At 36.2% G+C, this 24,566-nt stretch overlaps 1 protein-coding gene across 1 annotated transcript in view; it reads left to right on the forward strand.

Moving 5' to 3' along the window:
• Positions 1–103: 103 nt before the first annotated feature.
• Positions 104–24,566, forward strand: part of LOC144447080 (transient receptor potential cation channel subfamily M member-like 2) — a 35,330-nt gene continuing 10,867 nt past the window's right edge. Inside the window, exons 1-23 of the mRNA XM_078136985.1 lie at positions 104–213; positions 2,089–2,243; positions 6,217–6,290; positions 6,885–7,056; positions 7,414–7,594; positions 8,144–8,313; positions 9,290–9,468; positions 10,904–11,113; positions 12,062–12,264; positions 13,489–13,589; positions 14,172–14,306; positions 14,588–14,650; positions 15,203–15,470; positions 16,875–17,082; positions 17,498–17,726; positions 18,481–18,585; positions 19,412–19,485; positions 20,004–20,157; positions 20,420–20,548; positions 21,350–21,604; positions 21,908–22,082; positions 22,746–22,893; positions 23,538–23,746. Of these exons, the coding sequence (XP_077993111.1) occupies positions 2,130–2,243; positions 6,217–6,290; positions 6,885–7,056; positions 7,414–7,594; positions 8,144–8,313; positions 9,290–9,468; positions 10,904–11,113; positions 12,062–12,264; positions 13,489–13,589; positions 14,172–14,306; positions 14,588–14,650; positions 15,203–15,470; positions 16,875–17,082; positions 17,498–17,726; positions 18,481–18,585; positions 19,412–19,485; positions 20,004–20,157; positions 20,420–20,548; positions 21,350–21,604; positions 21,908–22,082; positions 22,746–22,893; positions 23,538–23,746 (3,556 nt within the window). The 5' untranslated portion in view covers positions 104–213; positions 2,089–2,129. The remainder of the gene's footprint in view (positions 214–2,088; positions 2,244–6,216; positions 6,291–6,884; positions 7,057–7,413; positions 7,595–8,143; positions 8,314–9,289; positions 9,469–10,903; positions 11,114–12,061; positions 12,265–13,488; positions 13,590–14,171; positions 14,307–14,587; positions 14,651–15,202; positions 15,471–16,874; positions 17,083–17,497; positions 17,727–18,480; positions 18,586–19,411; positions 19,486–20,003; positions 20,158–20,419; positions 20,549–21,349; positions 21,605–21,907; positions 22,083–22,745; positions 22,894–23,537; positions 23,747–24,566) is intronic.

Consider the following 24,566-nt stretch of genomic DNA (forward strand, 5'->3'; position numbering starts at 1 on the left):
CATGCTGTGCTGCCGTATTCACAACATCGTGAGGCTTTGGACGAGAACAATATAACCACTATGGAATAGGGTGGTTCGCCATTTTGCAATCTTTACGAATTCATGAAAGCAGCTGTATGATTGAATGCGTACAGCTAGTGATGCGGAACTGAAAATCACTGAGAATGGTTTGATTTAGTTAATTGGAGTTAGTTTATTGAAGAACACATTTCTGTAAGTATACTATGTCGATTTATTTGCCTGACGCTGCGATATAGTCGAATTACGTTCTGTACGTACGGAACAACTGTTTATTATTACCATGGAAGTATACTTCCATGTTATTACTAACATGAACAACGAGTCAACGACAATTAATTACCGTTTTCAGCCAGTCGAACGTAACATGTAACTACAACCACGGAATGTATAATTTACAAAAAAATAACTACAGTGAAAGCGCTTTCTGGGCTACATATTTACAAATTAGTGAGACGTACACATGGAAGCAGCGGAGAACTCGCTGAATGGCCAGTGTCACTTGCTCGTTCGAGGGTAAAATTCGCAGTGGTTGTCACCTGTCTAATAGCCTATGCAATTTCTGGTTGTCACGACACGTCGTACGTTATTGGCCGGAAAGAGAGATGATTTGTGTAGAATGAAATTGCAGATCGTTTTTACGTTAACAGTCCCAAGGGCAAGGACGGTGATTTCCTACACGTGTTAACCAAATATTATTTCCGCCAGTGCCAAGGTGACCAGACCTTTCTTGTATACATACAGTCTTACAAGTTACAGATACCAGCAACATGTGATAAGAAAGGACTTAACGTTACTACTCGCATAGACAATAGAGAGAGACTCTGCTACTCGTGGAGAAGAGCGTACACGCTACTACACGGGTACACTCAAGATTTTATAAACCCAGTCACCTACTTTAGTCACTTTTAATGAGAAAATGTATGGTTCAAGACATAGACGGTACATAAAGACAGGCGTGAATGTCATAAAACTCCTTTCTAAAAAATGTACTAGATTGATCGATCGATACGTGTGTCCACACACAGTCTTGCCTGCAGACCAATCAGTCTGGACTTGACTTGTGTGAATGAGACACTAATGAGTTCCAACTTAAGCTGTCTGTAAGCAGGACTAAGACGGACTGTGTTCACTTACATGGTTTACAATATGTGTCTGCGGTTTTACTTGTTCTCCTGACGTAATATAAATGGAACATTTAGAGTTAGTTATACATGCCATTTTAGAAATTATTTTCATGTACACCGTACTGTATACTCCACTCTAGCAGAGTTATTTTCTTTTCTCCCCTCCCCCTGCCCTTAAAAAGAAAGTTGCAGGTTTGAGCCCCTTCTCAGTCGTTTTTGCACTGTACTAGTCTTATTGTACGAAGACTTATCCTGAACAAATTACAAAGGCAAAAAAAAAATTTCAAATGTTTGTTTCTGAAACATGACTTCAGTAAATAGTGTAGGTAGTTAGAATTGCATTTCATTCCCCCCCCCCCCCCCAGCTTTTTGTTGTTGAGAAATTGCTCAGACAGTACATCCTTACCTATGATAGTTTGGTGATATATGAAAGAAATAAGTGAAGACAATACATCTATATGAAGTAGACGAACAGACAGTACTGTAAAAATTTAACTTACGGTTTGAAAAGTCTCTGTTTTGGAATGGGGTTTCTAAAACATTTAGCCAAAGATAGTTTGCCAAGAATATTTACACTGAAATAGAAGTAAATTCTCACCATTTGACCTTCTTGAATGTAAATAAAATATGTGGGTTGGCACCTGAAACCAGAGTTGGTTGGGATATTGGAAACACACAAAAAATTTTTTATTTGGCCATATAAATATTAAACAGATGGTACCATCCCTGTAGGTATAAGTAAGGAATTGATACACACAAGTATCTCTGGGTGTGCCACATCAGACTATTATTCTTAAAAAATCTGGGGAAAAAGTCAACACAATCATGCCGTGTAAGATCTTCCTAAGTTCTTATTTTGTATCATTTATGATGATAAGAAAAGGTGAGGTCAGAAGTTAAAAATTTGTTTTTTCCTGAATAATCACAATGTGAATTTTTGTAGGTTGTTGTGTGAGACACCGTGACGAAGATTATCAGATCAATATGGCGGACACACTAAATGGAGATCTCATCAAAATGAAGAAAGTAGCTCCTCTTGGAACAAGAAGACGTCGTACATCTGGGTCTGGAAGTTCAATAAATATCCGACTAGATGAGGTAAGACAACGATAATAAATAACACTTGACGTTATAGATACATTTTAATGTTCTTGGATATCCTTGAAAAAAATTGCCAAATGTTTTATATTTTGCCGTATGAAGGTTATAAGAACGATTCATGTTTTTTTAAGTTTCATTTCATGTTTTTGTTTGGTATACTTTCGATACAGTGGACCAAAAAATCCTCACACATCGGTCAACCCCTTTCATGTAGGAGCAGGCCAGGGAAGGTGGAGTGACATGACATATCTTACACTTACAGTATAGTGTCTTTGATGACTTGGCCAAAATATAGTAGCAACTTCAGAGACATGATTTGTGTGGTGACATTCTACTGCAGTATTTACTGTACACTGTACTGTAGCGTCTCTTTGGTCACAATATATAATACAGTTAATTAAAGTTAGACTATTTCTACATTTTATAGGTATACATAATTTACCCAACCAAGGTGAATTCCTGGCATAAATTACAAGAATCAACCACCAATAGTATTAGTAGTGCAGTATCAATATTGAATCTATAATCTTTGCTCCAAGTACTTGTCATGTTGTACCATCCTTTCCTATATCTCCCATATGTTATGGCATCTGTCATTTTCAATTTTTCGTTACTGTTACAAATCTCTTAATTTTTCTGTCAAGATATAGTCGAGAGAATTGAATAAGATCATGTATGTGAAAATGAAATCCAGGTATAAACTCTAAAAAGTGTTTATGGTGACAGAGAAAAGTCAATCTTTGAGGATCAGTCACAGTGTAGAGAGTTATATATTGCCTGTTTCATGTTAGTGTTGACTGGCTCTGTTTGATACAACCACACAGAAACCAATGTGAAACTAGACATGCTACACTTTAAGATAGCAAGATTGAGTGAATATAGTTTCTTGCTACATCTGTTGTCGAAATTGAAATGAAATGAACTAATATGCTACTACGCAGACATCAATCCAAACATCAAAATTTTGGTACCTGTATGTCTTTGTCCAGTTGCAGTACATCTAATAGACAAAATGAAGCAAGAAATTGCAATCTAGCTATCTTTAATCATAGAATGTGCAATTTCATTTCTTATAATTGGTTTCTGTGTGTTTGAAACAGGTAGTATGAGTAACTATAGTATAACTGATGAAAAACCTATAGTTAAATGCCATAATATATATATATATATATATATATATATATATATATATATATATATATATATATATATATATATATATATATATATATATATATATATATATATATATATATATATATATATATATATATATATATATATATATATATATATATATATATATATATATATATATATATATATATATATATACATGAATTAGTATTGTAATTTATGATATAAGGGGTACATACAGTAAACTACTACTTATGCTCTAAATTATAACAAGGATGGGACATACAGAAATCATGTACTTTTAGCAAAGTTTGATTTGTTTTAAGTTGCTGGAGTTATTATGCACATTGCGCCTGAATTGAAATCATCCATACCCTATCATTGAAGCTTGTTCAGTAATATCACATGCTATCATTTTTCACAACATCTCAAATGCTTAATATTTTTTTTTTATGTGTTTTTGTTTTGTTTTTGCTTTTCATCTAATTTTGCCCACCAAACAGCAAGAGGTTTGTACTTACCACCAATATTATTTATGTGTTGAATTTCTCTCCCAAGAAAAACTTTCTTTGAATTCAGTTTCTACTTGCATGGTATGATATGCACCTACATGCACCAGTTTCTGTTAACTTGATAATTGATTGCTTTTGATGAAAGTCGATCAAATCTGTTGTACTAACTCAGGTTTTTGTAAAAACTATGATGTAACTATGCAAAGTTTTACCAAAGTCTCCCCCCCCCCCCCTCCTCTCTGTTACTAGACTTCTCATAGCCTTCCCTTCCCCTGGTACCTTGGCAGAAAGAAAAAAAACAACACATGTTGAGTGAAATGTCCCTGGTAGGCATTTTACCATGTTTGTCATCAAAATCACACTGCAGCATAATGGAAAATATGTGAGTTTACCTTTGCAACTCCTTTATCACAGGTCTTCTCAAACCTCATCAAAAATACTGTGATTAGTATTTTATAAGAGGCAAATTTCTTTCTTCTGAATTACATCGTCACTTCAAATGTCCTATATTTCCCAACCCAACATAGATTGAACATGAATGATTTTGATCCTCGTCTAATTAAACCAAAAGTTAACAGAAACTGGTCTAGTTGGTAGTTGGTCATTGTAATGCACGAGCTTTGTTTATGGTGTTGTGTATTCGTGGATAAAAACTAACACTCAATTTATGAAAAATTTGGAACACCAGTACAGGAAAATAAGGGCATGTTCATAAACTTTGGGTTTAGAGTGTCATGTCATGATTTTTACATCACATACATTACTCCTGATTGCCGAGAAACACAGAATTGAAACTTGCTCTCCAGTCATTGTTCAATGTTGGTTCTTGCCATGGACATGCATTGTCTTATTGGAATCAACATGCATGCACATGACATAGCAGAACAATGAATGAAGAAGTTTCAACATTTTTTTCTTGACAAGTGTACGTAAGTGATGTAAAATCACGAAAAGACTCCGAACCCAAAGTTTATGAAAATGCTTTAAAAGTTTATTTCCTGCAGTGGTGTTCTGATCCCCTTCATAATCCAAGACATCTTACCCAAAATCTCCTCTCGAGTTCAGTAGTATGATTACCTCACAAAATCTCAATCTTTGAAAAACTCTTGTTTCAAATTCTATGTATTTGATGATCTGATAAGGAAAATATTTTTCATTAGTTTCCCTTAGTACACTTCAATTAGCTTTCTACCAGTAACAGTGTAATTGTAACAAGTTCATTTGTACAGCCATTTCACTGAATTGGAAGGATGAATATTTTTGAGAAATTTGTTTATTCTACTTTTCTGTAGCGACAAAGGTTTTGTGTATTATTATATTATTCATAAACATTAACGTGAAATCATTGGATCAGAAACAAAAAGAAATCCACTTGAACACGGTTTCTTAGTTTAGCTTTCATAATAATTGTTAATATTCATCGTCAGAATAGTATACCTTGAGAGTTTTTGATGAGGACAGTTAGTTTGTAAAAAAAAACGGTCTGAATTTTACAAGTTTTTACCAAGGTGAATGCACAAATTATTGAACATGATCTTGAAAACAATGCAAGTTTAACCAGATTTCCCCTCTCTGATACCAGGGTTCCCAACCTAAGCAAAACACTAACCTTCTAAGCTGTAAAAGTTAATATGTGTTTCTACTTTCTAACACTTCTAAGTCATGCATGCAGGGTTCTCCCTAGTCTCATAGTGTGCTGGTCAGTTATTGATATTAGAAGATGTCAATCATGGGTTGTTATCAAGTAATTTACATGAACAATGAAACTAATTGTTATATTTATTTCTGAATGCTGGTCAACACTGAAATCAGAACTTCATGTATCTCAAGTTTTACAACCCTTGCAGCAGTAGTCTAGAGCTGCCTCTGCTCAGAACTTCATTTAATCAGGGGTAGGCAATTGAAACGAGCTTTGAAGGTGCCAAAAAGTCTTCTCCTTGTCACACTAGAAAACTGATGTACATTGATACAAAAAAAGAACAGAGTGTGCCTCTGATGTAGGTTCATGTCATCAGTTGTTTATGTCTGTGAAAGTTAGCTGTATGGTATACATTTTATGACTGACTTTTACAGACATAAACAAACTGGTAGAATATTTGTATTCATGTATGTCAGTTGGGTAGTGTGATAAGGAGAAGTCTTTTCGGCACCTACAAAGCCAGTTTTAGTTTTCAACAACTGATAAAACAACTTTCTGATCACATGGGTCTCTACATAACTGCTGCAAGGATTGTAGTTTGAGTGTCATCAGTCACAGTTGAAGTACTATTTATTAACTGGCAGTCATAATAATATGTGTGTTCATCTTCTTTTCCTTGCAGTCAAGTCCATCATGGCTCCATACCAATTTCCGTATGAGGGAATGTATTCGTTTTACAGAAGTCAAAGATATGAAGTAAGCATCTAAATCATTTCTCATGTTTTCATTGGGAGTGGGATGGCTAAACAGTACAGCTGACAAAGAAATAAAGTTGAATTATGAATTCCATTTAATTTATTTCAGTAGTAATCCATCACACTGACAGGCAGTTGTAATTGGTTACTTCATTCACTTTACTACAAATTCAACCTCCAGTGTATGTGAGACTTATAACGTCACTATGTTTATGTAAATGCTCCTATAGCATTAAACTACTGCTGTTGATGGTAAAAACCGAATGTCGTGCTAAAGAAAGCCATTTGACTATATGCTGGGGAGAAAGAGGTCGAAGGAAATGACCACATGTATAGTTACTAAACTATAGAAAATGGACAGATTACATGATAAATAAATTGATGATTAAAGGAAGTGGGATGCATATCAAAATACGCTTTTACTGTCCTTATACTTTCCAATGAGTGAAATCCTTCCAGTGGTCCATATTTGCCCAATCAATTGTACCCTTCAAATGGTCCACATTTGGCCAATCAATGGTACCCTTCCAAGTGCTTCACATCATGTATGCATATGTGACACCACTAACTTTTGTATCATTAATTTGAATGACAGGTCAGCAGAACCAATGTGTCAGTGTGGTAAAACTAGTTCCCTTCATGATGATAGGTATCTACATAATCCAGACCCGTCCACTCCATGGAAAGAATCAACACACACACAGACCACAAATACCAATGCATACGGTGATATTGAATTTGTGGGCTCAAGTACAAAACCAGCTAAAGTAAGTTACATGTTGAAAACCAGCTGAAGAAAGTTTGAATTTTGTCTCCTAAAATACAAAGACATGAATATTTTGGTTCAAGTGCAAAGATAGCGAATGTAATCATAAATTAAAACTTTCACTTGCATAATCTGTGATTAGAAATTTTCATTTTGAATTATGTACCCAGTCAGAGTCAATGACCTTCACTTTTTCAACGAAACTAAGTTTTACAAATTTACCGAAAGTTTGCAAACCAACTACCATATGCAAACTGTATGTTGCAGTTTGCTATCCCTAATCAAAATAGAAAATATATCAGAATTTATGTTTGATAAACTTATCTGCAAATAATTCCATCTTCCATTTTTCTTCCAGTTCATCAGACTTGATCATGAAACACCAACCAGGAAAATTTTACAGTTACTTAAGGAACAGTGGCATCTGGGGACCCCTAACTTATTGATTTCAGTCACAGGTGGTGCTAAAGACTTTAATATGACAAGCAGGTTGAAAGGAGTGTTTCGTAAAGGTCTAACTAAAGTGGCACTCAGTACAAGTAAGATTCTTTATGTTTAACGTTTCTTGGTTTTACTTCAATCTGTGATTCTAAGTTCTGATCATGTCACATGTAAGGATTGCAAGAAGGTGCCCTAGATTTGGCAAAGTGAAGGCTAAAATTTGGTCATAGCCATTGAATGCATGCAATGCATAAAACCATGAACAAACTGTGTAAAAGAAATTTATGTATCCTTAAAAAGACCATTGCAGTGAAAACAACATAGAAATGAGTGGTAAATTCATGTCTGTTGTTGTCACACTACACCACTGAACTATTCTGGCCCTCATTGCCAGCCTCCATATAGCTTGTGAACAGCACTCCCTGTGGCCAAACCATGAAATATTTTATCTCACTGATAACCGAAATGTGGCTTATTTCATGAACGGTGTAAGAGATCTTAGCTTTGATGTCTATGGTGTTAAAATAAGTTCTTTGATGCACATGGGGAAACTATCTATTGATGCTAGAATCATTGGTATGGTTTCTGTCAGTGGTATGGTTCATGCTGAGGTCAGTGTAACAATGACTGAAATGTTTGATTTTCAGATGCCTGGATCATAACAGGTGGTACTCATGCCGGTGTCATGAAACATGTAGGGGAAGCTGTACGTGATTACACTCTAGGCAGTGGATCATTTGGTAATAAAAGTATCGTTAATATTGGTATAGCACCCTGGGGAGTAACCCATAATAGAGAAGAATTGATTAGTGTTATGGTAAGTTATTTTCAATAGACCTGTTGCCGGTTCCAAGATGCATTGTGCATCTTTCCATGCAATGCCATGTATTGTGTACACACTGAGGGGTTTATATAGTGCTAATCAGGGGGATGGTTATCACCTGACTGTATCCTGGGTTCATCCCTAAAATCACTATGTGTCAGTGATGCTTTTTAGTCCATGTTCTATAAAATACTCTCATAATTGTGGAGTCATGATGGGTGAATGGTTAGCGTGACCAGCTTGGAATCTACAGGTTGCAGGTTCGAGCCTCGTCGCTGCCTGCTGTTTGTTTCTGAGTGGCTAAAGTCCTTGGGCAAGATTTGAACCACGACTGTGCCTCAATCAACCCAGCTGTATAATTGGGGACCTGGTAGGATGTAGGTTGTAATGTGAATGCTTTAATCCTATGTGCTTAAATGGCTGCAATGGATTGTATGCTCCCCGGGGAGTTGAGGAAGACTAAAAAGGGCCGTTGTGCCGTTCTGATCCGAGCCAGGGGTAATAATTGTAAAGCGCTTTGAGCACAGAGTGGGAAAGCGCTATATAAGAACCCAACATTATTATTATTATTTATTATTATAATTGAAGAGGTCAACATGTTTTTGCATCATTTCCTGGTGAAAATGTTATTTCAAATATAATAAGGACAAAACAAGACTAAATGTAACAACAAAAGCGACATCCTCTCGCGCAATGCACTTTGGAACGGGAAAATGGACTATATGAGCACTCAGTAGAGAATGGAAGGTTATACTCACGCAGGTCTTTTCTTAGCCAGCTTTGCCAAATTGCAGAACTATTTTATGGAGGTCGCACAATGCGGAATTGGTGAAAACTACTTTTGTGTGTTCTCAAAGCATAAGAAATTAGCTAGGATCAAATCACCATTGCCTGTGTTCCCCTTTATGAGAAACTACTAAATATATCCTGTCCTTGTAATGTTGAATTTGTTTGTATTTGTTACTTCCAGGGTAAATATCCAGCGTTTTATCGAGTGGAAGAGCCAGAAGGAATGGCCGCATCCCTGGATCCCAACCACACCCACTTCATTCTAGTAGACAATGGTACAAACAAGAGATTTGGTACTGAAATCAAACTACGTGGTAAAATTGAAAAGGCAATATCTGAAATGAGATTAGACAGAAGTAAGTTCTTCTATAATACCAAATATTTTTGTATAATTCTAATTCTTACAATATAAACTTGCCAAATTTTGATTTCCTGATTTCAATTTCAGGAAATGTTCTCGCGTAAAGAAAGACTGTGATAATAGTAAATGCATTATTTGTGCAAAGTATGCATTAGTTATAGAAAAAAAGTATATAAATATGCACTTAGATATTCATAAGATGCAAATTATATTTAAATTTCTGCTAAACTTGTTTGTAAATGTGTGTGTGTCCTGCATGATATTGTAGCAGTGAGCAATCAATCAATCAATCAATCGGACAATCTCTCAGTGAATCAGTCAACCACTTAATTAGTAAATCTGTCAATCAATCAATCATTCTGTGAATCAATTATTTAGTCTTGCTGAATATCATTGATGCACCATAATTCAAAACAATTGTCCAATGCAAAGGTGCTAGATGGTTACTTTGTTGAAACTGTCCTTGCACAAATATGTCCCCAATTTGTTTTTTGAAGTTTGCCAACCTACCAATAATTGCCTATATGTCTAAATACACCTTCTTTACTTTGTCCTGGTATTTGCTATTACCCTTTATTGTGTAAAATTAATATATTATTTCTCTCTTATTTTGTAATTCTCTCTAGCCTTAAACTAAAGTTTCTTCTATTAACATCCAAAGTCTGTACTAACCTTCTCTTGTTTTACCATTCTTGGTAAGTTTTACACTTTATAGTTTTAAATGTAAGGTTTGTTGTACCTTTCTTAGTGCAATTCACCCATGCTATTCTTTATCTTGCTTCTTTACTTAATGATCACAACATGTACAAGTTGTGATTATGCAAACCTAACCAATCAGTAGGGAAAGCTTGTGAAAACAAAAGCATTTGGCCCTTTTGTGTGTGAGGGCGCTAAGTCAGCTCAACTCAGTGTGGTGGGAAAATGCCTAAGTTCATTCTTTGGTTGCTTTACATGTGATACTATGCTGTATTTGTACTATAAGTAACTTAAGTTAGTAACTGTTGTAGTACTGTAACTATACATTTGAATTATCAAATTATGACATTTCCTTTTGCCGTCTTAAACTTGACTTGTAAAGTGTATTGTATGTAATATTCTCTAATTTGACAAGACCTATATGTTACTGAAATATCCCTGAGGTATAAACTCAGGATAAATGTTAAGGATAGTATCAGAATACTACAGCAATGTGTCTAAGCCCTCTCTACACATGGGTATTTTAACACAGCTAGTACATGTGACACCTAATACTCCGTGTCACATACTTTGTAATTTCAGATAATTTACGCAATGTCTTTGATATACTTGTTTTACCATAGACGTCTTTCTCCAATGTCTGTGGTTTTACAGAGTCACATGCTCTCAGAGTCTTAATTTGTAAATCTTGAAACGCTACTTAACCAGCATCTTTGATATACTTGTATATACAGATAGAAGTGACATCATGACTGTGCCAGTAGTGTGTGTCGTCTTAGAAGGTGGACCTGGTACAATACAGACTGTATGGTCAGCTATAACTAATGGTACTCCCAGTGTGGTTGTAGCTGGGTCAGGTAGAGCTGCAGACTTACTTGCCTGGGCTGTACTGAATGTACCAGAGAAAGACATACCTATCAAAGACAGACAAGGAAAAATCATTATACAGTAAGTACAAGAGTCTCTTTTTTAGACCCTGAGGTCTCCCAAGGTGATGACAGTAATCCCCCCTGTAGTTACAATCATAATATTATGTAGACTGTTGGTATACTATCATTGACACAGTTCCACATGACTTTCTTAGAAAGATCTGGATGGTTATCAACATCAGATGCTACAATCCTAAGATCAACAGAGAAATGGGATAATGAACTACCTCATAGGCTGATTGTACTGCCCTCTAGTGGTCAGCTTTAACTTTGGAATTTTTCAGTCTTATGAGGATCATTGACTAGGATAGATTGAAACCCTGTCTTTACTGAGTTGTGTTATAACCTAAAAGTTTGTATTTGATTTGATCTACCAAGCTGATGAATGTATTTGTTCATTCATGATTAGCTTGGTACCATATAATTAGATATTATTCGTCAGTATTTTTTTTTGTTCAGCAAAGGAAAATATGAGTGACCTAAGGGGCCATGTCACTATCAGTCACTAGACAAGCAGTGAAAAAACTGCTTAACTCACAAGTATTTTCCAATTCAATGAAGAAAAATATTGGAGAATAATATAATTATACCTCCAAAAGCATAATTTATGAAAAACATTTTGGAAATAATAGTGATTTGGAATGTTTTGACTCATATTTCGAGCGCTCCAGAAGCAGTGATGTAGACACAGGTTGTCATGACATAGAACAACCAGGGTATATAATCCATATTTTCTTTTCAAAGACTATCATTTGGCTTGTGCATGGTATAATTGATTGTACACGTTGATTTCTTACAAACAACATAGATAAACTATTATATGTTATTAAGTAGTTCCTAAAATATTATCGTTGCCATGACATTTGAGGAAAAACACATCCATTCTTGCATCTTTTGTCTAAAACATGCACTATTTGTACATTGTTATTACATTAATATAATAAATCTTTATTGATGTGAAATTCAGGAAAAGAGCTGTTATCAATGCTACGTTTGAAGCTAAGTTAACATCAGAAATGGAGAAGGAATTTGGTACCAGAAATCTGGACACAATGGTTGGCTGGGTCAAGGATTGTCTGAGAAGAAAAGATCTGATCACTGTGTTTGAACTTGATGCTAAAGGGTCAGCTAAGGACATTGACTTGGCTATATTACAGGCTTTACTGAAAGGTAACAAATTTTAGATTATGTCATGATGGATGAATGGCTAGCGTGACCGGCTTGGAATCTACAGGTTGCAGGTTCGAGCCCCGTCACTGCCTGCTGTTTGTTTCTGAGTGGCTAAAGTCCTTGAGCAAGATTTGAACCGCGACTGTGCCTCAGTCAACCCAGCTGTATAATTGGGGACCTGGTAGGATGTAGGTTGCTATGTGAAGGCTTTAATCCTATGCGCTTAAATGGCTGTAATGGATTGTATGCTCCCCTGGGAGTTGAGGAAGACTAAAGGGCCGTTGTGCCATTCTGATCCGAGCCAGGGGTAATAATTGTAAAGCGCTTTGAGCACGGAGTGGGAAAGCGCTATATAAGAAACCAACATTATTATTATTATTATTATTATTATTATTATCAGTGAATATTGCCAATAACTATCATCATTCGTAATGAAAATTTCTACTCACAGAGTCAAAAACTTTCAAACAGCATCGCCCAATAAGATCTAGACAATGCATCATGGTGTCTATGTTTACTCTAGTACATGTATTTGACTATTTAGTTACTTTGCACTGCTAACATTGTTTACAGATCGATTACATTGAGAAACAGCACATACTGGGCTGATGATCAAAGTTACAAGTTGTATTTTGGCAGGTTCCCACCAAAATTATATATGACAAGTGGTGGTAACCTATACTAGCTTTATCTGTCGGAAGTACACCACTCTGTTCCAAGGGTTCCCATTTCACCCTCTGTTCCATGTCGCCCTCTGTTCCAGGGGTTCCCATGTCGCCCTCTGTTCCAGGGGTTCCCATGTCACCCTCTGTTCCAGGGGTTCCCATGTCACCCTCTGTTCCAGGGGTTCCAATGTCACCCTCTGTTCCTGGGGTTCCCATGTCCCCCTCTGTTCCAGGGGTTCCCATGTCGCCCTCTGTTCCAGGGGTTCCCATGTCACCCTCTGTTCCAGGGGTTCCCATGTCACCCTCTGTTCCTGGGGTTCCCATGTCCCCCTCTGTTCCAGGGGTTCCCATGTCACCCTCTGTTCCAGGGGTTCCCATGTCCCCCTCTGTTCCAGGGGTTCCCATTTCCCCCTCTCTTCCAGGGGTTCTCATGTCCCCTTCTGTTCCAGGGGTTCCCATGTCCCCCTCTGTTCCAGGGGTTCCCATGTCCCCTGGGGTTCCCAAACCACTATACTTGATTGATTGATAATTTAAAACATATTGTGTCATTGGTCCACAGCCAACAAGGGTAGAGTACAAGACCAGTTGAAGTTAGCATTGGCATGGAATAGAATTGATATTGCTAAAAGTGAAATCTTCACTGATGACAGGAAATGGAAGGTGAGAAATTAATCATTGGAAGTATTGGTAGCATACGTACATATATATGTACATGCACACAGACATATACACATGTATGCATTCACACAGATACATACACACATTCATACCTCCCTCCTCACCCTATCTACCCCCCCCACCTACATACATACATACATACATACATACATACATACATCCTTACATCCTTACATACATACATACATACATACATACATACATACATACATACATACATACATACATACATACATACATACATACATACATACATACATACATACATACATACATACATACATACATACATACATACATACATACATACATACATACATACATACATTCATGCATGCATGCATGCATACCTACATGCACACACATGCACACACACACACACACACACACACACACACACACACACACACACACACACAGACAATTCTACTCCTGCATACACACATGTATACAGTGAAACATACAGACTTGTAAACAGCTACAACTATACTGATACTACACACCCTTTTTAATGTCTAAAGCACATAATTTCATTTTGACCGTGCTTATTATGATTTGTTACAGCAAGGAGACTTAGATGAAGCCCTACACATAGCACTGACTAATAATCAAGTTGACTTTGTCCGTCTATTTTTGGAAACTGGAGAAAGTCTGTGGGAATTCCTGACAGTGAAAAGACTCACAAGATTGTACAATGAGGTCAGAATGATAACAGTATTGTGTGTGTGTGTGTGTGTGTGTGTGTGTGTGTGTGTGTGTGTGTGTGTCTGTGCCTGTGTGTTTTTATTGCATTTCTAAGTAACCAGTCCATGTGCAAAAATTATAAACTGTGAAAAAGAGATGAAGAGCTAAAGTTTTTGAAATGTCGTAATCATCTGTACATGTATTTCTGTTGATTATGCTTCAGAGAAAGAATTTTATTTTTAATGCGAGGAGCTCTAGAATTCAATAATTTTTTTTGATTTTGCTTTTTTTTTCAGATTCGCCCAAATACTCTACTATATGATTTGCTACATAAGATTAGAAGTGAAGACAAGAAATCGGTAAGAATAGCTGATTTACATATCAATTCTCATTGGTCAAGAGAACAGATCCTCAGTTCTGATTGGTTCAAAGTAGTCATTGGGTAAATTTAACACGTTCAGATTTATCAAAATGAACAGGGTTCATTTATGTGCTATGCAAATTTATTACCAATAATATAGTTAGCACCTGTATAAGATTTGTACCTGTAGGTATGGCAGAATTAATTATCATCAAATTGTGAGTGTGGTTGACTTGTAATCTTCATACTAACAGTTTGATCAAAACACCTGCCATTTTTTCTGATTGGCTTTTAAGTTCTCCAGCATTGTTTGAGCCACTGTTATGCCCATCAGCCCAGCTGTATAAATGGGGACCTTGGAGGACTGATTTTTATGTGAAGGGTTGCACTGTATGGCAGCATGGTTTGTATACTCTGAAGGGAATTGAGAAAGTACAAGAGGTTGTACCATTACAGGTCTGTGCTAGGATGATAATTTGATCACATTGTTGGACAGTTTCATATAAAATGTGCATGATTTAATAATTTCAACCATTGTCGTTTTTGACAGAGTTTTCGTACTAAATTTACATTGGAAGATGTCGGTCATTTGATGGAAGATTTGACGGATGATACATATGAGCCACTGTACTTAGATAAGAAAGATCCTGATAGATATAAACTGACTGAGGAGGAAGAGATGGGTATAGGTAATGGTAGATGGGCAGAAAGTACTGCTATGGCCAGTCTTACTGGTGCAGGCAATTCTATCATGGAGGTTGATTTTGCTACTACAGCCAGTGTTGCAGATCTTCATGCTGTACCACCACCCAATCCAGGTACTGTCTCAAAATTTGTTTTGCTTTGATAGAACAAATCATAAAATTATCAAAAATTATATTTTTAAACTATTGAAACACCATACACAACAGCTTTTGGTAGTATGGCATGGTCGTGTCTCATGTGAAAACACCCTCTGTTAGTATGTCCTAGCAAATTCTTGTAAACAGCGCCCCCTTGTGGTATAGATTTGATGCCAGCGTTATCAGTTTACTTTGCATTTGAATGCTTTCCTTTTCACATGATATCAAATCTTTGTACATATTTTTGCCATCCAGCTAAACATTTTTTTGACTGCTAAGACACACATCTTGAACTGCTTTGCTTGAATTTCTCTCTTTAAAATTGCTTAGGTTCACGTAGTGCTAGTTTTATAGATTTCAAGACTGTTGTTGAGGATGTTAGTGCCATCCCAAGCAATCCAGGTAAAGTAGTGTAGACACAGTAAATAATAAACTCACAGAAGGTGGCAGATTTTCTTTCTCTCTGGTAAACCACTCTCCTGTAATCGGTGATATACTAGCCATGTATGTGTAAATTCACTCATTTCAAAGATAAATGTATTCAAGTTGCACACTGAATATTCATGAGTAGCCTGAGTGCCTACCCTTCAGTGTAAAAGAGCTTTCATGAATATTCAGTGTTCAACCATTGAAAACATTATTTCCGCTGACTCCCATGATGCATTAGCTCATAGCAAAGATACCCTATAAAGGCACAAGATCAAATTGATGTTTCTCTGAAATAGCAAGTAATTAGTAGGTGATATAAAATGATGAAATGACTTCAGAACCCATAGTGTATAACATGACATCATTTCCTTAAAAATCACATCAGTCGTCTGATACATGCACACATACAATGTGGTCCAACACTGAAATCTTAGCCAGTAACTAAGGACACTCCATCAAAATTTGTTCATGACTGAATTTTACATGATTTATGAAAGACTTTTTACCCCAAGTGAACTTTGGTGTCATGAAAATAAGCCAAATGCATCGTGGTAGTTAGAATTTGAGATTATTAAGATGGCTAATATTAAACTTGAATATGACATTTCTGTTGGTTGAAGGTATCACATATTTAATGCATGCAGTACACTAACAGTTGTATCATGAAATAATGTATATAAAATGTAAGTAACTATTAAATGCATGAAACCTGAGCTCAAAGCAATATTTGGGTTTAGGTTAGCTTGATTTGCCTGTGTATCACTTCTGGTTATAAGAAGGCATGCAAAAACATTACAATGTGAAATCTGAAGAAATTATTAAACATTATCTCAGTGTATGTGTACATGAACAGTTACTGTTTAATACAAGTTAACAAGCAACTGTAATATCACAACGCAACCTTCTGTTATTACAACCATTGATTGATATCGTTATTTTTCCATTTATAAGTGGCAATACGTGAACGTCGATTTGATAATCCGGTGCGAGAACTATTCCTGTGGTCAGTGTTGATGAATCAACATGAAATGGCAGAATTATTCTGGGAGGACGGCAGTGATGCAATGGCTGCAGCACTAGCTGCAAGTCAAATTATGAAATCCTTGGCAGCTGAAGAAGATGGAATTGACTCCTTCAATGATTTTGAAGTAAAGGCAAAGTAAGTGTACTGACTTTGGTGACAGTTGTTGATGATGATGGTGATTTTATCAGTGAAAAAGTATTCCACAAGACATACTAAAAGTTCAGTAAGAAGTTGCCATGGTTGTATATTAGATGGATGATGTACACATAAAGTATGGTTCACAGATATGACAACAATATAGTATTATACATTAATTAAAAGGGATAGACCATTCCATGAGGTATCACCCCTCCCACTGTGGTTGGATGCAAATGTTAAAAAGTAGACTTTTTTCAATAAAAAGTATAGAATTAAAAATGAAATTATTAAAAGAAATATATGCTAATAGATATGGTACCCGCTCCTGAAAGCATAGGTTGATGGATCGCCCTCTTGTGGTAGAACCTGGTAATTTTATAATTATTACATCTTTTATATCTTCTGCCTGCAGAGAATACGAGGAAATGGCTTGTGGTGTTCTGACAGAGTGCTATAAAGATGATGAAGAACGAGCTCAACTGTTACTTGTGCGTGAGTTGCCATTCTGGGGGAATTCCACATGTCTGCGTCTTGGTATCAGTGCTGATGACAAAAACTACATAGCGCATGCAGCTGCACAGAATCTTCTCAGTATTATATGGTATGGTAAACTAGACAGACAACATACAACCACTGCAAGGGTGAGTTTGAAATACAACTGTCAACATCAGACCGTGGACAAAACAGAACCTGTTACAAAAAGGGAAAGTAAACAAATGAATTGGATTATTAAATAACACTTAGCACAGCATGTTGGAACAGCAGAGACTTGTATTACATTTCGTGGTTTGATTATCATTATGGCCTCTTTATGTGTACATGAAATGCCTGGGAGACTTTTAATTTGTTTGTGAAGTGAACTATTATGTAAAGAGGCTATATAGCTTTTCTTTTCAATGAACGTAATACAAGTCTCTGTACTTCGAACATGCTGTGCAAAGTGTTATTAATCCAATTCAGTTGTTTACTTTCCCTGTTTGTAACAGGTTCTGTTCAGCCACAGTCTGATGTCGGCAGTTCTATGTACTTGGGGAATAACTCTGTCACTAGTTCAGAGCAGACAGTTGTTTGTATTGTTGAAATGGGGGGGGGGGGGGGGGGGGGGGGGCTGTCTAGTACTCCAAAAATGATTATGTCAGTGAAATACATGTTATATCCAAAACGGAGATCTTCCATCGAATATATCAGCTCTGCAGAGTAAGCTCTGAGGTATGTTATACTATCACTCCAGTCGGACTCTATTGTTTAAGTACAAACATGGTTGAATGCAATGCAATATTGCTATGTGACTGGTGAAATGTGTATGTCTGTGTCTGTGTACATGTATCTGGGAATGTAAAACTAACTGACCGATTGCTTTATACTTATAATGTATTTTTTACATTATTATTTCAGCTGCTGTGTTGTCTAGTGTTTCCACCATTTCTCTACTGTCTTCTCAAGTTCCGAGAGCCTGAACAAGATGTGGTTGAAGACTACATTGTAAAAACGAAATCAAAGGTATGTCAAATACTCCTTGCTTGAAATGCAGATACTTGGATGATAGTCTGTAGTGTATTGTGTGATGGGGCACCCTCTAACATTTCTCATCTATATTGGCCACTTTAAAGGGGGGTGTTCGTGTAAGAAATATTCTCCAATTAGGTTGTTGATCAACCCACTCACAAAGCTATACCTGTGTCCAAAAATTTTCTATTGGTGACAAATTAAAAATTTATTTTGGCTATTGATTCATACTGTTTACACATGGACATCACGCCAGTGTACATTGTACAAACAGTAACTGGTGGACAGGTAATACAGCAAATACACTGTATTCCTGTTTACCCACGTTGCAGTCGTTTTCAAAAGAGCACACCCCACTTTTCACACAAGAAAAAATGGGGGCTGAAATCACATGGCAGTACATGTATATGAGGTAGTCAACAACATGTGACTGAAAGAATTTATTGAGTTACTTAAAATTATATGACATGAAACAGTGTTAGCTGAATGTTTTGACTGGTTGAGAATGCCACCCTTGCTGTGAAACACTGGGAAATGGTGATTTTTCTAGTATTCCTCTATCATAGCCCTCACTTCTGGTTCATAGGCTGTCTCCGAAACAGCACTCCTAGTGGCCAAAATGTATGATTTTTTTGTCTTTCCAACATCATGACAATGGCATATAAAAGCAGGAATGAAATGTGTCCACGAACACTTCCATTTTTTTTTAGCTTTCTTGTTTTCTTCATCAGTCAAGAATTAATGACATATAGTAAAAAATTATAACTACTGGGGATTCAACTATTTTTTCACTTTTTTCACTTTTTCTCCCACACAACAGAAAGATGGTGATAAACTGAATCAGAGTTTAAATATGATTGAACTTCAACAAGAGAAAGGTGGTAGCAAGGCCAAGTAAGCAACTCTCAATTGTTTTCACTTCCTAATTTGTTTGATAATAGCAAAATAGATAGAACCAAGATCAAAGATGTGTGGAAACTACAGTCTACACAATATTATTATAATTTCAACTTGTTATCAATTTTTTCCCTTTGACTCTGCTGCATGTAAGTGGAAGTGTCATTGACAGAATGTTACAATGTAAAACTTAGGTACAGACAGAATGTTACAACGTAACACTCACACATGTGGTTTATTTGGTACAGACAGACTGTTACAACATAATGCTCACAGACATGGTTTATTTGGTCGAGACATTGTTTTGAACTGTTTTGACCATGTACCACTCAAAGAAGTTTTGAATAATGTCTCAGACATTGTGTTTGCTGTCTCAGGGGAACAATCATGTCCTCATTTACATATCATTTGCATACAAGTCCTCTGCAGTGCACAGGTATATATGTGATATCATAAGCCTGCAGGTCTTACATTTGTGCAACACTGTTTTAATCCTGTATATTTTCTTTTCACAGTTTGATAGACAGTGATGACCCAACTTATGATAACTCAGTAGAGTTTGTAGAATATGAAGAAGGTATTGATATCCGTGCTAGAAGGAAACTACAGAATTACGAGAAATGGAAGTATTTTTTCAATGCTCCTGTGGTCAGTTTTTGCTACAACGTGGTAAGTAGAGAGTTTCACTATTTGCTTTTTCAAATTGCATGCAAAAATTTACTTTCAAAATCTTTCACTGATATTGTACAGTTTATACATGGATAACTCACTTTGTTTCCTATTCCATTGTTTTCCTGACGTTGTTCAGTTACATTTTGAATTTTGATAATTCATAATCACTTTATTTTCTGTTACAGTTTTCCTACATAGTTTTCCTGGCGTTGTTCAGTTACATTTTGATAATTCATAATCACTTTATTTTCTGTTACAGTTTTCCTACATAGTTTTCCTGGCGTTGTTCAGTTACATTATGTTGATTAGTTTCAATAAAGAAATGTCATCAGCTGAGATAGTGCTAACTGTTTGGGCCACCACTTTAGTCTTTGAGGAGATCAGACAGGTTAGTAGACAGTGATCATTTCTGTACTCATTTGCATGAATTAGCATATATAATATTATGCAAATATCTGGGTCACAATCCAAGTCTTTGTTGAGATCAGACAGATCGATGGACATTTTTTCAGTTTGCATAAATTAGCATAACTATTATCAGAATCCCAGTAACAGAGAGGAGAAATCATGAATGTCAAGAAGAATGTATGACCCAGAAGTTTCGAATTTTGTGCATGAACAGTCTAACTTAAGTACCAGAGGTAATAAGTGAAAGATTTATAAAACACTGTTGTATCTGAATCTGAGAAAATATGCATTTGTAGGAAGGTCAGTTGATTGAGATATGAAAGTAATTACCAGTGTACATGGTATCATCATCAACTGCATGGATGTTTGAAAGTTGTGTAGATATTCTGTGAAACCAACCACTGTATTATGATATATGAGGAAAAATATATGACACTTCACTTCATGGAGACTGTAGTATACAGGAACCCTTATGACATAGAATGTAGAGTCCAGAGATGTCTAAAGTCAGAATGAATTGATGGATCTATGAAAATTGTTGTTCGTCTCACACACAATCTATATTAACCCTTTAACGACTTGGTTTCTGTTACTCTATGTACAACCCTATATATAGCGATCGGGCTTTGTTTGCAAAACTTGGTAAAGTGACCAAAAAACGGATATTAGATTTTACCTACTTACTGCCCCAAAAAGACACTGGTGATGAAATTTAGTATGACTTTTTATAACTTTCAAAAGCCATAAAATAGTATTCTCATTTTGTTTCTCGATTTGACAGATCATGCAAGAAGAAACGAAAAGTCTACGTTTAAAATTATCCAACTGGTTGAGTGATTATTGGAATATACTGGATATGGTATGTTTGTTGACTTTCTATACTGGTCTGACGCTGAGACTACTAGACAGTGACTCACTAATACAGATAGCACGATACATGTGGTCCATAGACGTGATGCTGTACTATATTCGATTCCTTCATGTCTTCTACATCAACCGACAGATGGGACCTAAACTGATCATGATCGGCAAAATGGTGAGTCTTACTATTGATGTGTAGAATGTAAAATTCATCATTGTTGCACTCTTGTTACAAATGTATTTAAATGTATTCACAAATGTGAAAACCTGAGATTGAAACACAGGCCTTTAGTATTTTTGGAATTCCAGTTGCTGCTGACCCATTGCATGGTGGGAGAACCACAAATCAAGTTCTTTAGTTCAAACTAATATGATGAAGTGTGGTTTCATAGGAGTTACTTGATATGAGTATGAAAATATTCCATCATGGAATTCACAGACACTAATCTTTGATTTGATTTCTTCGTTTCTTCTGTAGATGGTGGATTTATTGTTCTTCGTTGGTATATTGTTCATTATAATGCTGGGTTACGGTGTCTCTATGCAAGCCATTCTGTATCCAAATGAAAGCAGAGTGGTTCCTCTCATAGAGGGTATATTCTACAAACCTTATTTCCAGATCTATGGTGAATTGTTCCTTGAAGAAGTACGAGGTAAATTCATTAGCATTGATCTGTTTCAAATAATTCAAAACTTTGTACTGCACTAAAATACTTGGATTAATCCTAGAGTCCTCAGGTCTTTTTCCAGGATGTGAAGTCATATTTCTGATTGGCTACTTATGACCAGTACTCACACTTCTGATTGGCTACTTATCATCAGTACTCACACTTCTGATTGGCTACTTATCACCAGTACTCACACTTCTGATTGGCTACTTATCATCAGTACTCACACTTCTGATTGGCTACTTATCACCAGTACTCACACTCCTGATTGGCTACTTATCACCAGTACTCACACTTCTGATTGGCTACTTATGACCAGTACTCACACTTCTGATTGGCTACTTATCACCAGTACTCACACTCCTGATTGGCTACTTATCACCAGTACTCACACTTCTGATTGGCTACTTATCACCAGTACTCACACTTCTGATTGGCTACTTATCACCAGTACTCACACTTCTGATTGGCTACTTATCACAAGTACTCACACTCCTGATTGGCTACTTATCACCTGTACTCACACTTCTGATTGGCTGCTTATCACCAGTACTCACACTTCTGATTGGCTGCTTATCACAAGTACTCACACTCCTGATTGGCTACTTATCGTCATTGCTGACTGGAATCATAATATTGTATTTTTAGGTGAAATAGACTGTACAACTAATGCCACGTTGATAGCACAAGGTGGTCAGAGATGTCCTGATGCACATTGGCTTGTACTTGTCCTGCTAGTACTCTACATGATGTTATCCAATGTTTTACTTCTCAATCTCCTCATTGCTATGTTCAGGTAGGTTTTGGTGTCTTTCATCATCTGTTGTTTAGAATTGAAAAAAAATACTATCTGGAGGGGAGGGGAGGGTGTTTAGGTAAATTAGGAACAGGTCAGATCTGCCCATCATCCATGTACATCAATGTACATTCTCAGAGATTCCACCTTTAGACTTCCATTATTCAAGAATACATTGCCTCCTTTCTCAACAGATCAGTTTCAAGAAGGAAGATGCACTGCAAATATCATAAAAAATAGAAAGTCAACTTTACATGTTGCTCAAATACTTGCACCTTAATAAGGAATATTTTGTTGTGTGTGGGTGTGTGTGTGTGTGTGTGTGTTTGTGTGTGTATGTATGTATGTATGTATGTATGTATATATGTATGTATGTATGTATCATTGTATGTATGTATGTATGTATGTATGTATGTATGTATGTATGTATGTATGTATGTATGTATGTATGTATGTATGTATGTATATATGTATGTATGTATGTATCATTGTATGTATGTATGTATGTATGTATGTATGTATGTATGTATGTATGTATGTATGTATGTATGTATGTATGTATGTATGTATGTATGTATGTATGTATGTATGTATGTATGTATGTGATATTGATGGTCAAAAACCAATTTCTTCTTTCTTTCCAGTTACACTTTTGAAGCTGTTCAAGAAAACACAGATATCTTCTGGAAGTTCCAGCGCTATGGATTGATTGTTGAGTACATGCGTCGACCACCACTTGTTCCACCATTAATTGTAATCTCTCATATCTGGATCGCTTTCCGAGCAATCCTTAGGAATTGTTGCTGTAGAGTTAGAAGTGGTTACTTTGCTGTCAAAGTGGTCAGACCTCTCAGTAAGTCCACTTTCTGTTCTGATAACGTATATAGTCTAGTTCCAGACAGGACCAGTATTACGTATTAAATACTTCATCTTAGTCCCAGTCTAGTCAAGGTCCCATGAAAGGTGTCAAGTGTGTTTGAACATCATGGTGAGTGAAGAACGAATGGCACATGTCAGTAGTAATCCATCGCAAATTGACAGGCTGTCGTCATCGCTCATTAATACATTTGATACAGCTGTTTTGACCATGTTTTGACTATCGCCAGAATTTAACACCTAATAATGATATGCAAATGTTTCACTCCACCAGTTTGTTTAAACTAAGATCACCTGGGGACGCAAGGACATCATCATGTTTATATGAATCCTGTGGGACTCCTGGGAGCACAGAATTATGTGCAATTGTTGGGGACCTTGACGAGACTGGGATTGAGATGAAGTATTTGATACATAATACTGTCTCAGTCTGGAACTAGACTAACCGTATATTTGTTAGCATTCTATTGTATGAAATAATGGGTTGTACCATGGTTTAGGAGGAGTCTCATTTTGTGATACTCAATGAAATCAAATGACACAATTTTGGCTGAAAATGTTGAGACTTTCGTCATCAAGAACTTTGAAGTAGCCATAGGGATGAGGATTTGGTATTTATTTTGGATTTGGATTTATAAAACAATTTGTATCATGGCTTCCTACTTGAAAAAATCAATGTGAAACAACATTTGCCAAGTCCTTATTTGTAACTCAATAAATTGCAAAAGATTAATAAATGTATAAAATATTTGTTATTGCATGTACAATAACAAATTCTTTCCACATTTTTTAGCTTT

The sequence above is a fragment of the Glandiceps talaboti genome, chromosome 16 (genome assembly GCF_964340395.1).
Source record: "Glandiceps talaboti chromosome 16, keGlaTala1.1, whole genome shotgun sequence".
In the NCBI taxonomy this organism is placed as follows: Eukaryota; Metazoa; Hemichordata; class Enteropneusta; family Spengelidae; genus Glandiceps; species Glandiceps talaboti.